The 16673-nt window shown below is 39.4% G+C and overlaps 1 protein-coding gene across 3 annotated transcripts in view; it reads right to left on the bottom strand.

Annotated features, from left to right (window-relative positions):
• The window catches only part of LOC129853969 (cadherin-23-like), a 565813-nt gene that overhangs the window by 64642 nt on the left and 484498 nt on the right, over positions 1-16673 (bottom strand). For all 3 annotated transcript variants that reach the window (XM_055920546.1, XM_055920536.1, XM_055920554.1), the window contains 3 exons: positions 14756-15214; positions 9298-9414; positions 8787-9011 (listed from right to left, as the gene is read on the bottom strand). In XM_055920546.1, coding sequence (XP_055776521.1) covers positions 8787-9011; positions 9298-9414; positions 14756-15214 — 801 coding nt within the window. The remainder of the gene's footprint in view (positions 1-8786; positions 9012-9297; positions 9415-14755; positions 15215-16673) is intronic.

Here is a 16673-nt window from a genome sequence, read left to right on the forward strand (position 1 = left end):
TCAAATTTGCTTTGTTAAAAATCCCCATCTACAATAAATGTAGCCTCAGGATATATTGTTTCCAGTTTCCATAAAGTCCAGTGAAGTTTCTTGAGGGGGGATATACACGGCTGTGACAATAACTGAAGATAATTATCTTGGGAGATAATACGGTCGGCATTTGATTGTGAGGAATTCTAGGTCAGATGAACAAAGGGACTTGAGTTCCTGTATGTTGTTACAATTACACCATGAGTCGTTAATCATGAAACATACAGCCCGCCCTTCTTCTTCCCGGAGAGATGTTTATTCCTGTCAGCGCGACGCACTGAGAAGCCAGGTGGCTGTACCGACTCTGACAGCATATCCCGAGAGCGCCATGTTTTCATGAAACAGAGTATGTTACAATCCCTGATGTGTCTCTGGAAAGCAACACTTACCCCGATTTCGTCGACCTTGTTATCTAAGGACTGGACATTAGCGAGTAATATACTCGGGAGCATTGGGTGGTGTGCGCGCCTCCGAAGTCTGACCAGATGACCGCTCTGTCTTCCTCTTCTCCGGCCGCGTTATTTTGGGTTGGCCTCTGGAATCAGTTAAAATGCCCTGGGTGGTCATGACAAAGGATCCGTTTCGGGAAAGTCGTATTCCTTGTCGTAGTGCTGATAAGTTGACATCGCTCTGATATCCAACAGTTCTTCCCAGCTGTATGTAATAAAACTTAAGATTTTCTGGGCTAACAACGCATAAAACAATGCATAAAAAAACGAAATACTGCAAAGTTTCCTAAGGACTAGAAGTGAGGCAGCCTTCTCTGTCGGCGCCATCTTGTGGACAAACTCAGTATTCATATCCCGAAAATAAATAAATAATCTCACTACAATACTTTTTAATATAAAGTTAGTAAAAATAGTTAATATCTTGCTACCATAGAAAGCTTAATCCCTGTCTATTTGTGGAAAAATCAACTTGATCAATTCTTTAGTAATATCCCCGTTTACCTATTTACTTATGGCCCTGCCTACACCAAACAACGTGTTTTTAAATTGTATGAGCAAAAAATATTCCACTTAATTTGTAACAGCGAACCAGACAAAATTAACAGCGAGCCAGACAAAATTAATTGGGCCTATTTATGTAATGAATATGACATTGAACCTGTCACTAAAGGCTTCAGTCAAACAAAAATCCGGACAGGTTTTCCAGCTGATCAGTAAGAATGGCTCACCCTATGCTAAACCTTTTTCGCTTCATTCAGATTACAACATCCGAGTTTCAGTTATTTGAAAATGAAATCATCTCCAGAATATCTCTATTTTTACAAGCCATAAAAAGCCATAAAAACAAGCCATAAAAAAACTGGTTGCAATTTCAGTGTAATCCACCAGAAAAGACAGAACAAATATTACAAATATTATAGTTCAACTCAAATATACTATTTGATAATAAAAATGAAAACATTTGGTGAATAAAATGAAACATTGTATAATCTTTGTTAATGATATCATAAATAAGACTGGTGGAGTTATGTCACACATGCAGCTAACCAAAATATATGGAAATGTCTGCTCTGTCCAAAATTACAACCAACTGACTGCAGAATTACCTCAAAAATGGAAGAGGCAAGTGTAAGAAGATAAGGAACTGTGTCATAAAGAAACTTTTGATCAATAAAAAAGTATCAGTTTAATTTAAGAACAAAATAAATTACAGCTTCACCATACATATTGCAAAATAGTTGGGAAGAGATTTTTGATGTGCCAATACCATGGCACATGGATTATCTACTGATACACAAAACAACGCCCGATTTAAAAAAATAAAACATGTACAGTGGTTCCTCCTTTTAAAGTTGTGTCATACTACAGCACACCTTGCGGGCTGCTGCAGCATTCTGTGGCACGTTATTTATTTGTCAGACATTTTTCTGTTAATGCGAGTTAGTGCTAGTTTGACCACCAGATTGCATCTTTGAGAAGCATTTGATAGTCATCCATATTGGCATTACCAGAGAATTTAAAAACTTTTTTGTAATAACATAGTATATGGGATTGATTTTAAGAAATTTGGTTCACTTAATTTGATTAATATTATGGTGTTTCTATTCCGAGAAAAATAAAAATGAAACCCTCAGTGTTTCTGTTAGGATGGAATGAAAAATATGGCGCTGTACAACGTGATGGTTGGGAGTAGGCAACAGCATAAGAGGATTCTAAATTAATATCTAAGGGGCATAACATTTTCACACCCTATTTGTAGTGTAACTGAACTTTCAGTTGAGCGTACTTGCTCTTTGCCTTCTCTACTTCTCTACCGGAAGTTTATGCTGTTGCTATGCAACCTCTTGCTAGCTCGTTAGCATAACAAATTACTAGTTAGAAATTTTTCAACTTTGAGTGTGTTCTTAAATTCAATCTCGAGTGCCTGCGCTCATAAATTCCGAGCGTTGTCAGATTGTCAGTTTGTAAATTCAGACCGTTTCGCTCTCGGAGCGCACACTAGACGTTTGGGTCGAGGAGTTGGGTTGATTTGAGCATTCTGGCCTTACAACGGCAGTCAAGCACCCAAGCTAACGTTGGCTAGCTTGCTAGCTACTTCCAGACACAAATGAGACCATTCTGACCATTTTACTCGCCCTAGCAGAGCTGGGTAGGCAGTTTTCGTGTTAACTAGAGCATTGGTGACTGTAACTGTGCTGCTGGGAACAATTTAGTTCCGTTTTTTTTGCTGCCGTTTACTGACACCGGCCATATTCAACGGGTGTTGAGCGCTCATCAATTCATTATTCTGTACTCTGGTACACTCAGACGAGAGTGCTCTGAAATCGGAGTTAATAGCCAGAGCGAATTTATGAAAGCACCCGAATGTCCATTGAGAACGCACAACGACTATACCACTTAGTTAGGCTAAGAATGACGGGAATCATCAAGTCAATAAACGTTGGGTAGTTAGATAGCCTATAGTTAATATACTGGCAAGTTTGATGTATAACTACTAACGTTAGGTAGATAGCTAACATATATAACATACTATATATATAATAGATAACATACTGCTGTAATGATATGCTATGTGGTTCGTAAGGACAGCGTAGATAACAAATTGTCAGCCAACATAACGTGTAAGGTAACTTATTTGAAAAGTCATTACTTTATTACATTGAGTAGCAAGCTACCGCGAGGATGTGCTCTATTGACTCTGCGGCTTGAGCATGCTTTGGTGCACAGTCGATAGAGCGCTGGACTTCGTGCAAGAAGGTTGAGAGTTCGAAACCTGCTCCCTGCTTGTTTCATTTGAAATTGTGCACAATTATCAGTTAATATTTGGTTTATATTGCCCATTCATTGTCAGTTAGAGACACAGTAGTGCATTGGGACCCAAAAGCATAATCAGTGCTCTAACTCCCACTTGGTCATTTAAGCAAATCTGGTCTGTGATAGGAGTTTTCACCCCTAGCTCAGCTATTAGACTATTCTTTAGTAAAGGTTGAATTTTCTATTGTTCAGCTATTAGCCCCCCTCCCCAACTTGAAACAAATTATTTTTTACTCCCATCTCGATCCTCGCCCTCTTCCACGCTTCATTCTTCGCCTGAGTGGCTCGCTTGTGGGCGTGCTGGCAGGATATGGCAGCACCTTCGGTTGTACGTCAAGAATTCTGCATAGCAAGTTTGTTTGAAGGTCTGGTTATTCACAGACAAATTGGTATAAGCTATGGAGGTACCTTTGTGTCTTTTTGTCGAGAGCAAAACCTTTTTCTTTTCAATCAAAAATAATTGTTCTGAAAGCAACTTTCTTTTTGTTCTGAAAGGAAAAACGATGCTTCAAAGTAAAAAAAAAAAAGAAAGTGCAATCAAATATTTTGTAACAGCGTGCTAAACTTTATGCATTTTATTCCCCAAAAATATTTTGAGAATATTTATTTTTTTGAAAAGCAAAACTCCAATTTAATTTCGTTATCAACCACTCTCCATTTTGGCCATTTTTTGAATATCAGTTTGGCTACAACCAATACTGTTCAGCCTTTCTTTCCGACACAAAGGAAGTCATAGCGGACACCTACAAAGAATTGTGAGATGATGGCATGCAGGCTTTAGAATGGTCAAAGGAAGTCTCCAAGCAATGGGCCATCGTGTACAATGGCGAAGAGTTAGGGAGTCTTTGCAGCGTGTAGATAGTGCAGGCATCATTGCCAGAATGATCCAGCTTTGTTGCATTGCTCAGCTCCCCTGTCTCTCGTCCACATTGATACAAATCATAAATTGATAAGGTACAAAGATGTATAATGTCTCCATCAAATCTAACTTACTCTTACTTATTCGTAGACACATTTTCAATGATGTATGAAACTGAAGTTGTTTTTCATCAACTGGTAATACATAAATAATGAAGCAGGTTAAACATTCCACTTTTAATTCCAATGCTTTTTTTCAAGATACAACATTGTCATCTTTGGCGGTATAGATGGATTTTCAAGGAAGGTAAGTACATTATTTTGTATGCATATTGCATATTTCCAATCACAAAATGAACAACCACAATACCAGTCTGGTGTTAAGCTTTCTGTGCTGTATTGACACATCTTGAAAATAACATCTGCTGCTTTGGATTGAACGGTCATATCTCAGTTATTGTTTTCATATCTACAAAAAAAATAAGCTATTGTCCTTACTTTCAGAGAGCAAGCTGATCAAGGGGTCGAAAATGTATTTATTGCCAGATGTATGTTCACTGTTTGAGGAACAGGCCATGGAAGCTTTATTGCTGACAAAAGTGTCCATAACCAGAGGTAATTAAACTATTCTGTGTTCTTTTTCTCTCTTCCACTCTGCCTGTCTTGTTGTACATGGAACCTGTCTCACATGCATTAATTAAAAAAACCTTAAGATGTCAGCTGCTAATATTCAGATTTACACCACATAAACACTATTTTCACTGGACTATCAAGCCCCTGTTGCTGCCAAGTCATGATTTCCCTGGAGGTTAGCCTTGCAATAACCAAGTGGTGAGACACATAGCCCTCTATATTTAAATGTTTCAGGTACACTCAGATAGGTGTCTGCGTCACATACAGTCAGTAACCACTCACAGAGGCACACACAACTTGCATTTCTATAACCTCGAACCCACCTCAGTGTTCACTATTCATGAAGGAAGACCACAGGACCACAGTTCCTCCCCACCACAAAATCTTTTCTTTCTCTCTTTTAGAGTGGAATGCTAATTGAGAGATGTTTGGAGCGTTGTGACATGTCAGTACTACAACTTGCGGCACAGTTTGGTGGAAGAAGGCTAACTTGACCTGTCTAATTCTATCCACCTCTTTTGTGTGGGATATGTGTTCCTACCTCGTCTGCGGGCAGTTCCGCAGCATTTCACAGAGAGTTGGAATAATCACCCTTTAAGTACAGAGGCAAACCTGACACCTCACCAGCTGTTGTCTTAGCACTACACAACTGATTCAAATGATCAAGGCATCATCAAGCTTCAAGTGGTATTTATGCATTAATTTGTGATCTGGTAATGTAAAAGTATAATAATGACATTATCTTCTATTGTTTGTCCTCGTGTGTCTGTTTTTCAGCATAAAGTACTCTGCAGCTACTTAGCGTGGACACCAGGTGAGACTACACACACACAGATTCCTGTTGAACACAGTCTCTTTAACTACCTTATTTTCTCAATAACAGTCTCTCTCCACTTCATCCCTCTCCTTCTTCTCCCTAAATCCTCTAGGTTAAATCAGCTGTGTTGGTGAACCCCTCCCGCATCTGAACTGGCTGACACAGAGGGCACAGCATGATCATAGGTGAGAGGTCACTTGGTCAGGTCAACAGAAAGTATTATTAAAGAGATGCTTTACATTGAAATACAGATTGAGATGTAGAAGTCCCAGAGTTAATGATCCAAGGTCAGTTTTGCATTTCACCTGATGATTATGACTGACCGTGTTAGAATAAAAAAAACAAAGCTTAATCATGCTCTCTCTCTATCCATCTGTTTCTTGTCTGCAGGTATGTTTTGATGTGAGAAAGGAAGCCAGTCCCGTCATCGCCACCTCACCCGCTCTTAATCTTGACGCTAGGGGTCAGATTTTTATTTATTTTTAAAATACCGTTCCCAAGGTAAACAGACTATTTCTCAGGTCCAGAATGTAGAATATGCATATAATTTACAGATTAGGATAGAAAACACTCCAAAGTTTCCAAAACTGTCAAAATATTGTCAGTGAGTATAACAAAACTGATTCTGCAGGCGAAAACCTGAGAAAATATAACCCGGAAGTGATATTTTCTTTTTAAAATCTGTGTTTCCTGGCCAGTCTTTCTTTCATTTAAAGGGGTATCAACCAGCTTCCCTTTCCAATGGCTTCCTCAGGCTGTGACCAGGCTTTAGACATAGTTTCAGGCTTTTATTTTGAAAAATGAATGAGATTTTTCAAAAGTAGTCAGGTGTCCTCTGAATAGTTTGTGCGCGCGAGAGGGGAGCTCTCCATTTTCCTTTTCTCTCTTATTGAATAGGTTACGGTCCGGTTGAAATATTATCGATTATGTTTGTTAAAAACAACCTGAGGATTGATTATAAAAAACATTTGACATGTTTCTACGACCATTACGGATACTTTTGGGAATTTTCGTCGAACGGAACGAGGCTGTAGTTTTCTCAACATAACGCACAACCCAAATGGCGTTTTTTTGTTATAAAAGTAATATTTATCGAACAAAAATAACATTTGTTGTGTAACTGGGAGTCTCATGAGTGCAAACATCCGAAGATTATCAAAGGTAAGCGATTCATTTTATTGCTTTTCTGACTTTCGTGACCAAGCTAACCAAGCTAATATAAGGCTAACTGTTCTAGCATTGATTGATACACTCACAAAAGCTTAGATTGCTTTCGTTGCAAAGCATATTTTCAAAATCTGTCACGATAGGTGGATTAACAACATGTTTTGGTATATTTCACTTGTGATTGCATGATTATAAATATTTTTTGTAATATTTTTGTATCTGATACGTTTGGTAATTTTCTTCTGCCTTTCAGCACCGGAACGAGGCTGTAGTTTTCTCAACATAACGCGCAACCCAAATGGCGTTTTTTTGTTATAAAAGTAATATTTATCGAACAAAAAGAACATTTGTTGTGTAACTGGGAGTCTCGTGAGTGCAAACATCCGAAGATTATCAAAGGTAAGCAATTCATTTTATTGCTTTTCTGACCTTCGTGACCAAGCTAACCAAGCTAATATAAGGCTAACTGTTCTAGCATTGATTGATACACTCACAAAAGCTTAGATTGCTTTCGTTGCAAAGCATATTTTCAAAATCTGACACGATAGGTGGATTAACAACATGTTTTGGTATATTTCACTTGTGATTGCATGATTATAAATATTTTTTGTAATATTTTTGTATCTGATACGTTTGGTAATTTTCTTCTGCCTTTCAGCACCGGAACGAGGCTGTAGTTTTCTCAACATAACGCGCAACCCAAATGGCGTGTTTTTGTTATAAAAGTAATATTTATCGAAAAAAAATAACATTTATTGTGGAACTGGGAGTCTCGTGAGTGCAAACATCCGAAGATTATCAAAGGTAAGCGATTCATTTTATTTATTTTCTGACTTTCGTGACCATGCTAATTTGGGGCTAGCTGTTGTAGCATTGATTGATACACTCACAAAAGCTTGGATTTCTTTCTCTGTAAAGCACATTTTCAAAATCTGACACGATAGGTGGATTAACAACAAGCTAAACTGTGTTTTGGTATATTTCACTTGTGATTGCATTATTATAAATATTTTTTGTAATATTTTTGCATTTGGCTCCCTGCAATTCAGCTGTTGTTTAGGGAAATGATCCCGTAATCGGGATCTGTGCGCAGAAAGGTTAAGATAACCTTCGGGCCGACTGGGAGCCCAAGGCTGGTTAGGAAAACACCGCTAGAGCCACTATGTAATTGTGATGAACTGAGAGAATATTAGGGTAGCACTGTAATTCATTAATCATATGCTGTCTTCCCTGCTCCTCTGTTTTTTACCTCTTTCCTTTTCTGTCTTCTGCCATTCATGAATGGCTGAAAAATTACAACATTTGCTTAAAGCTATATCTGCAAATGACTTGAAAAGCGATAGTCAATCGATCAATAATATCTTAGTAAAAATGTGAATCTTTAATTTAAATCTATAGAAACTATGCAAATAGAAAGATTCAGACCTTTGTCAAACATCACAGCAAAGTTGATAAATATAAGTAGAAATCAAAACTGGATGGTTTTCAGAGATAGATGTGAGGGGTTTAGGGTAGCTGAAGAGGGGGACAAAAATAAAAAATATATATATATTTGTTATGTTAGTGGGAGATGTGTTAAATTTTGAATTCATGCTAAATAAAGTTCAATATTGTAAGAATAGTTCTGATTACTTTAGTAGAATGATATATATTTCAGCTAGCACATCAATTACAAAAAGTTGCTGAACCATGCCTCTGAAAAATAAACTCTGACTAAAACTTAGCTGCGGTATGCTTTCAATGGTGCTATCCAACACCTGACACCTGACACCAGCTAATTAGGGGGGTACCCTGACTCAAACCCTGGTCCCTGTGACTATCATTCCAGAACCATTATACCAAAAGGCTAAAAGCTATTGTTGAGGTTGCTTGGTGTTTGGACTAAGGTTGTATTTTTACAAGGGGTACAATTTTTGTTGTTCCGGTTACATAGTAAATCAAATGTGTGTGTCTTAAAAAGTTCTGATGTGCCCTTTTTGATTGAGATGTTTGTGTTTGTGTTTGTGTCTGTGTTATACCAGTTGAGGGGTCCTCCAGTCTGAGGTAGTCCCCTCTGGGCAGGTGTAGCAGCTGGTAGATGACCTGTCCGTTAGGGCCTTTGTCTGGGTCCACAGCTGACACGGACAGCAGAGTGGTGCCTGGCTGAGCGCCTTCCAGAATCTTCTCTGAGAAGTTGGCCACTCCAAAGGGTCTGAACCGCGGGGCGTTGTCATTCACATCCAGCACGTTCACTATCAGTCTCGCTGTTAATGGTTGAGCGGTAATTGAGAGGGTTATTATTGTAATGAGACAGGAGAGATTAAGAGCATTGTCGTTCAGCCTATTTTGAGTGTATTGTACTGATTGAGGTTTGTATGTAAGGTAAGTATGTTGGGTTTTATCATGAGCTGCAGTAAGTCAATTCCTATCTACTTCTGTTAGTTTGACAGTGTTGAATCTTGAGAGACATATAGGGCAACAAAAAGGTGATGAAATACCAAACAATTGTTTAAAAAAATAGAATTAGGGTGATTTTAGATGAAGACTCACCATTAGGTACGCTGACTGACATGTCGATGACATCACTGGCGTTGTCATGCACCGACACAAGGATCTCAAAGGTGGCCACCAGCTCTCTGTTGAGTGGGTTACGCACAAACACAGCACCTGTGGGAACACACATGCACAGGCACACATTCACAGATACAATCATTTAACACAGACACACGCACGCACAGACACACACACGCACAGACACACACACACACACAGACACACACACACAGTTTACATATAGTTGACTTATACTGTATACCATGGGTGCCTGACCATTGGTGCCTGTCTGAAAGTGGGGGTGCAAAAAATATATATAATCCTGCAAATCTACGCTGTTTCTTTACAATGGAATCCATATTTATGAACAGAACAAAAAAAAATGTTTAGGTTCTGCAACAATAAATTATATTGAAGTCGAGTACTTTCGAAGGCCAGATTATTTTAATTGATTTATCTAGGCCTATATGCCAACAGTGCGCAACAATGACTAATTTATTATAACCATTACAGATAACAAATCCCAATTGCTAAATTTCCCTATAAATATATTCAGTCAATAAAAAAATCAATACAAACAAGTACATTTCAAGTTATATATAAGAAATTCTAAAGCTAATTTGACCTATGCACTAATAAGTTTCTTCAGCATAAGCAGCTTGACTACTGCTAGTGTACTGTAGCTTTATTGATCTACTGACCTTCAACAAAAGATGTACTCACATTGTTGATTAAGAATTAAACCTCTCAAACAGCCTAAAAACAACCTCAGAGTAGGTTTACCCCATTAATGTACTTGGTCATTTAAACTTGTTTTTTCATGTAAGACATCCCATTGCACTAATTTAAATATTATGGGGAGGTTTTCCCGGACACAGATTAAGCGTAGTCCTGGACTAAAAAGAATGGAAAACCTGGACTAAAAAATAGAAAATCTCCAGCCAAAATTCTTTCTAGTCGAGGACTAGGTGTAATTTGTGTCCTCGAAACCGCTGCTTAACCCTACATTTGACCTAGCCTAATACTTAAATTTACTCAGATGGTAAATGGACAAGGTAGCTTTTGAACATATGTGACTAATTTCAGGGAACTAGGTGTATGTCCCGTGTCACTACTTAACAGGAGAGCGATTTGAACGTAAACTTTTTTTTAAATCAAAATGCTTTTTTTGGGCAGAAATGTCTTCTGGTACATGTGAACTTTCATGTACCTTAAAAACAAATGTGCAAATACCAATACAATTATTAAATTACGAGCCTAGTTGGTTTAGCCAAGGAAAAAGTCAGGAACCTTTCCGCTAGCCATGATTGGCTGAGATAATGGGTGGGCTGGACATGCCGAGAGATGAGTTCAGATTGGTCTGCCATGTAGTATGCTTCTGTCTATAACATGAGCTGGTCATTATGTGTAGGTAATCCTTTCTAAAGTGGCTTTATTGAACGATATCCTATAGTGGAACTGCAAAGGGTTGCTCTCCACTTTATGGAGGACCAAGTTTTGAAATCAGTGGAATGCCCAGTGGAATTAGAATATGATAGTTAAGGAGATGGAGAAAATTCTGGTGTTTGATTGCAAATATGCATAGGGAGTCGAAAAGAGAACACACAGAAGGGTATTGTATAAAACACCGGTCTCTGGATTACATCTTCAAACTAAGGGCAACGATGGCATCCGTGACAGGGAGAGAGAAGTGTCCATCCATGTCTAGCTAGCTACATTTTCTGATATTACACGTTTCTAATTTTGTCAGAAAGTCATTTTCATTTCAAGTTAAAGTGTACTGTTAGCTATCTAGCTAACATTAGCTGGCTGGCTCGCTAGCTAACGTTATGTGTATTATCTGTGTAGTAAAATTATTCGTATCTCAGAGCCATTTGGATTGCTAGCTATAGCCTAATTTTAGCTAGCTAGCTAGCTAGCTAACATTGAACCTGGTTGGTTAGCTACCTGCAGATTCACGCAGGGTAGTAATGTTATGAGTTGGGATTATGGTTCATTGTTTAGCTAGCTAGCTACATGTCTAAACAAAAAACTCCACTATGCAATTAACCATTTTAATAGAATGTTCATGATGTCACTGCAACATCTGTCGATAGACATAGCTGGTAAATTAGCTCTGGCTATTTTCTCCGATTTCAGAGCACTCGCTTCTGAGTGTGCCAGAGCGCAAAATAACGGACACATTTACGAATGCTCAACACCTGTTGAATATGACCGGTGTCAGTAAAAGTTGGCAAAAAAATAGTATTTAAATTGTTGCCAGTAGCACAGTTACAGTCACCAATGCAACTTGATAACATCAACACAGCCTAACCAGCTCTGCTAGGGCGAGTAGAATGGTCAGTGTGAGCTGTTTTCTTATTCGTGTATGGAAGTAGCTAGCAAGTTAGTCAACATTAGCCAGTTAGTTTTGGTGCTTGACTGCTGTTGTTAGGTCAGAATGCTCAGATCAACCCTACTCCTCCACCAGAGCGTCTAATGTGCGCTCTGACCGCTTCGAGAAAGAAAACATTCTGAATTTACAAACGGACAATCTAACAACGCTCTGAGTTTATGAATGCCCAGAGCACACTCTGAGCACACTCCAGATTGAATTTACAAACACACCTGTAGTGTAAACCAGCCATTCATCTTGAAATCTTTGGTTAAGTACATGGCCTCCCCTTGTGACCCTTAAAGAGATGGGTGGGGCTAAGGCTTAACAGGATGTGAACGATGCTGAATGGGTGTAGACAAAGAAGAGCTCTCCAGTAGGTTTCCCAAAACATTCAGGACCATTCTCTCAATTGTTTTCCCATTGTTCCTCAACTGTAGTGTATGATATACCATTTTCTAGCTCTGAGTCTCTACTTTTATCCAATGTAAAAAAACACAATTTCAAATTTGACTACATAAGACCAAATCGAGCCGGTCGGTCACATATTTTGAAGCTGTACAGTGGTTCCTCAATTAAAAGTTTAGAGCTTATGCCGCAACCTTTTGTGGTAGATGGTGGCAGATTGTTGTAAATTGCATAATTGTGTCTTTGCTCCACACTATCACAAGGGGGAGTAAGAAAGCTGATCTTTCACTAGTCTAAACTGTGGCACAAATATATTTTTGTAAATTAATGGAGGTGTGAATGTTTCAGTCCAAGAGTCTCTCTTCTCTGGCACTAGATTGCTGCATCAGGCAAAACAAATAATAGCTTGCAGGTGGTCCCGGAGTTGAGAGAGAACTTGGGTAAATACAATGGAGCCATTTACACTAGACATGTATACTGACATTTTTTTTTTTAAATAGGCACGGTAGGCTTTTGGTTTCTCTCCCTCTAAAAACAGAAAGAAATAATTTTAAATAACAAACTGGCTTGATTTACCACAGTGCGAAAGAGTGATAGCCCCTCTATATGAAGTGAGTTTCTGAAACACTGAGTCCTTCTTTGTTGATGTGAAGAAGAAACTGAATGAAAGAGTCCAGTGAGGATAGGGAGGGGAAAAAGGTTGCCCATATTTTCAAGAGCTGACCTACTATATTTATTTATGAAATTTACTAGTGTATTTAGACAATGTAATATATTTGTTCCGGCTTGGCCTATTTAGTGGGCTATTTAGCCATAAAGCTATATTTGTCAGCGTAAAGTGACTCACTCATTCGTGGCTTTGGATCAAAATAAACAAGTACCGACATTCTTTCTGATAGTCTTTAAAATATAATTGTTTTGACCAAGTTAATCTGCTCATGTTGTGTGTGTTCATTTATTTGTGACATTGTGGTTATAATGAAGAATGTAAACAAAAAAAATCCTATTCATAATGAATAATCAGATGTGTGTTGCTTGTCATTTTATATTTTTAGGCAATACAAAGCATACACATACAAACATCAATGACATCACACCTTCCCAGACCCAGATCCTCTTTCCTGTATTTATTAATTTGTCTGCATGTCTATTTAACATTTGGCTAAAAAGAAACCATACCATGAATTAAGAACAAATATATATTTTTTCACAATGCAATGTGGCACATTGACAAGTCAAATTGCTTTAAAAACGAATTCGGAATCAGTGTCCCGTCCATGGGACGGTTGAGCTAACGTAGGCTAATGCGATTAGCATGAGGTTGTAAGTAACAAGAAAATTTCCCAGGACATAGACATATCTGATATTGGCAGAAGGCTTAAATTCTTGTTAATCTAACTGAACTCTACAATTTACAGTAGCTATTACAGTGAAATAATACCATGCTACTGTTTGAGGAGAGTGCACAATTTTGAACATAAAAAGTTATTAATAAACAAATTAGGCATATTTGGGCAGTCTTGATACATTTTGAACAGAAATACAATGGTTCATTGGATCAGTCTAAAACTTTGCACATACACTGCTGTCGTCTTGTGGTCAAAATGTGTATTGCACCAGGCGCGGGAATAATACATTATGGCCTTTCTCTTGCAATACAAAGATTATGGTACAAATAAAAATACAAAAGAACGGTTGGTTGTTTCTTTGTGTTATCTTTTACCAGATGTATTGTGTTATATTCTCCTACATTCCTTTCACATTTCAACAAACTTTGATGTAATTATTCCAAAAGTGCAGCTCATTGTTGGAACACATAATTCCCTACTTCAATAAACTAGCCATTTTGAATTTGTGATAAAACTGTCATAATTTGGCAAGGAACATAACTGTTTATCCCATCCGTTAGATGTATTTCTGTAGGCCTAATGGGAGCTTGTGTGCGCAGGACATGTTTATTTTTTATTATTTCACTTTTATTTAACTAGGCAAGTCAGTTAAGAACAAATTCTTAATTACAATGACGGCCTATCCCAGCCAAACCCCAACTCAGACGACACTTGGCCAATTGTGCGCCGCCCTATGGGACTCCAATCACGGCTGGTTGTGATACAGCCTGGAATCGAACAAGTCTCTTTAGTGACACCTCTAGCACTCAGATGCAGTGCCTTAGATTTGCTTTTAGGCAAATCCTTTTAGAGCAAGCCAAATAATTTCATGTTTTAAAAGTTATCCTAGATCAGGAATCATTGTTTGAATGTAAGATGCCAATCAAAAACTAATAAAAAAGGCAGACACACACACACACACACACACACACACACACACACACACACACACACACACACACACACGCCACAAATTCCATTTTTTTTTTTTTTTTTTGTGTAAGCTCAACCGCAATCTGTTAATTATATAATATATAAAATTGAATTATCTATTTCAATACAGACTAGCTCAAAACAATACTTATCATTGAAAATGACAAATTGCCTAGATCATGATACTATTCTGTGAGAAAAAAATATTTTGAAAGTGCAGCTGCTCCGTTTGCGACATTGTTCAGGCGCCTATGCTGTACACACATATTTACAAAACATCCACACAATCTGACAGGCAACTCAGTAAAGATACAATACTAAACATGATCGACTGTGTCTGTTGACTACTAACCCGTGTGGAAATCGATGCCGAATGACTCTTGCAGCCCAACAACAGGGTTATTTCCATCATCCTTCGCCTCCACAGAGATGATGTAATATTCCAGCCGGGGTCGTAGGTCAGGGTCCTTCGCAGCGAGCGTTGCCACCACCACGCCCGGCGGTGTAGACTCGTTTATGTTAATAGTTGTCACGGGTTCCAGGAAACGTGGTCGCGAGTCGTTGACGTCATCCAGGATGACCGACAGGGTGGCCGTGCCCGACAATGAGGGTGTGCCACGGTCAGTAGCCACGACAACCAGGCGGTAGGAGCCACGCTCCTCGCGGTCGAGGGTGGCGTTGCCCACCAGGACGGCACCAGAGAGGGAGTCAACTACGAAGCGGTCCTGGGCACCGCTCTCCAGCCGGTAAAGCAGCCAGGCATTAGAGCCTGAATCAGCGTCACTGGCAGACAGCTGGGTCACCACCACACCTAGAACAGAGAGAAACGAAGGAAGAGAGGACACAGAGGTTAGGATAAAACACAAGGGGCAAGAGAAGCCTGAACTAAAATCAAACTTTATTTGTCACATGCGCTGAATACAACAAATGTAGACTTTACCGTGAAATGCTTACTTACATGCTCTTAACCAACAGTGCAGTTCAAGAAGAAGAAAATATTTACCAAGCAGACTAAAATAAAAAGTAATAATAAAAAGTAACACAATAAGAATAACATAACGTGGCTATATACATGGGGCACCGGTATCGAGTCAGTGTGCGGGGGAACAGGCTAGTTGAGGTAATCTGTACATGTAGGTGGGGGTGAAGTGACATAGGTAATGCATAGGTAACAAACAAACAGCGAGTAGCAGCAGTGTACAAAAAGGAGGGGGTCAATGTAAATTAACTGGTGGCAATTTTATGAATTGTTCAGCAGTCGTATGACTTGGGGGTAGAAGCTGTTGAGGAGCCTTTTGGTCCGAGACTTGGTGCTCCGATACCGCTTGCCGTGCGGTAGCAGAGAAAACAGTCTATCATTTGGGTGACTGGAGTCTCTGACAATTTTATGGGCTTTTCTCTGACACAGCCTCTTATATATGTTCTGGATGGGAGGAAGGTTGGCCCCAGGAATGTACTGGGCCATTCACATTACCCTCTGTAGCACCTTACGGTCAGATGCCGAGCAGTTGCCATACCAGACGGTGATGCAACCAGTCACGATACTCTCGATGTTGCAGCTGTAGAACTTTTTGAGGATCTGGGGACCGATGCTAAATCTTTTCAGGCTCCTGAGGGAGAAAAGGTTTTGTCGTGCCCTCTTCACGACTGTCTTGGTATGTTTGGACCATGATAGTTTGTTGGTGATGTGGACACCAAGGAACTTGAAACTCTCGACCCGCTCCACTTCAGCCGCGTTGATGTTAATGGGGGCCTGTTCGGCCCGCCTTTTCCTGTAGTCCACGATCAGCGCCTTTGTCTTGCTCACATTGAGGAAGAGGTTGTTGTCCTGGCACCACACTGCCAGTTCTCTGACCTCCTCCCTATAGGCCATATCATAATTGCCGGTGATCAGGCCTACCACTATTGTGTCATCAGCAAACTTAATGATGATGTTGGAGTCGTGTTTAGCCACGCAGTCGTGGGTGAACAGGAAATACAGGAGGGTACTAAGGATCAGCATGGCTGACGTGTTGTTGCCTACTCTTACCACCTGGGGGAGGCCCGTCAGGAAGTCCAGGATCCAGTTGCAGAGGGGGGTGTTTAGTCCAAGAGTCATTAGCTTAGTGATGAGCTTCGTGGACACTATGGTGTTGAACGCTGAGCTGTAGTCAATGAACAGCATTCTCACATAGGTGTTCCTTTTGTCCAGGTGAGAAAGGGCAGTATGGAGTGCGATTGAGATTGCGTCATCTGTGGATCTGTTGGGGCGGTATGCAAATTGGAGTCGG

The sequence above is a fragment of the Salvelinus fontinalis genome, chromosome 1 (assembly GCF_029448725.1).
Source record: "Salvelinus fontinalis isolate EN_2023a chromosome 1, ASM2944872v1, whole genome shotgun sequence".
Taxonomy (NCBI): Eukaryota; Metazoa; Chordata; class Actinopteri; order Salmoniformes; family Salmonidae; genus Salvelinus; species Salvelinus fontinalis.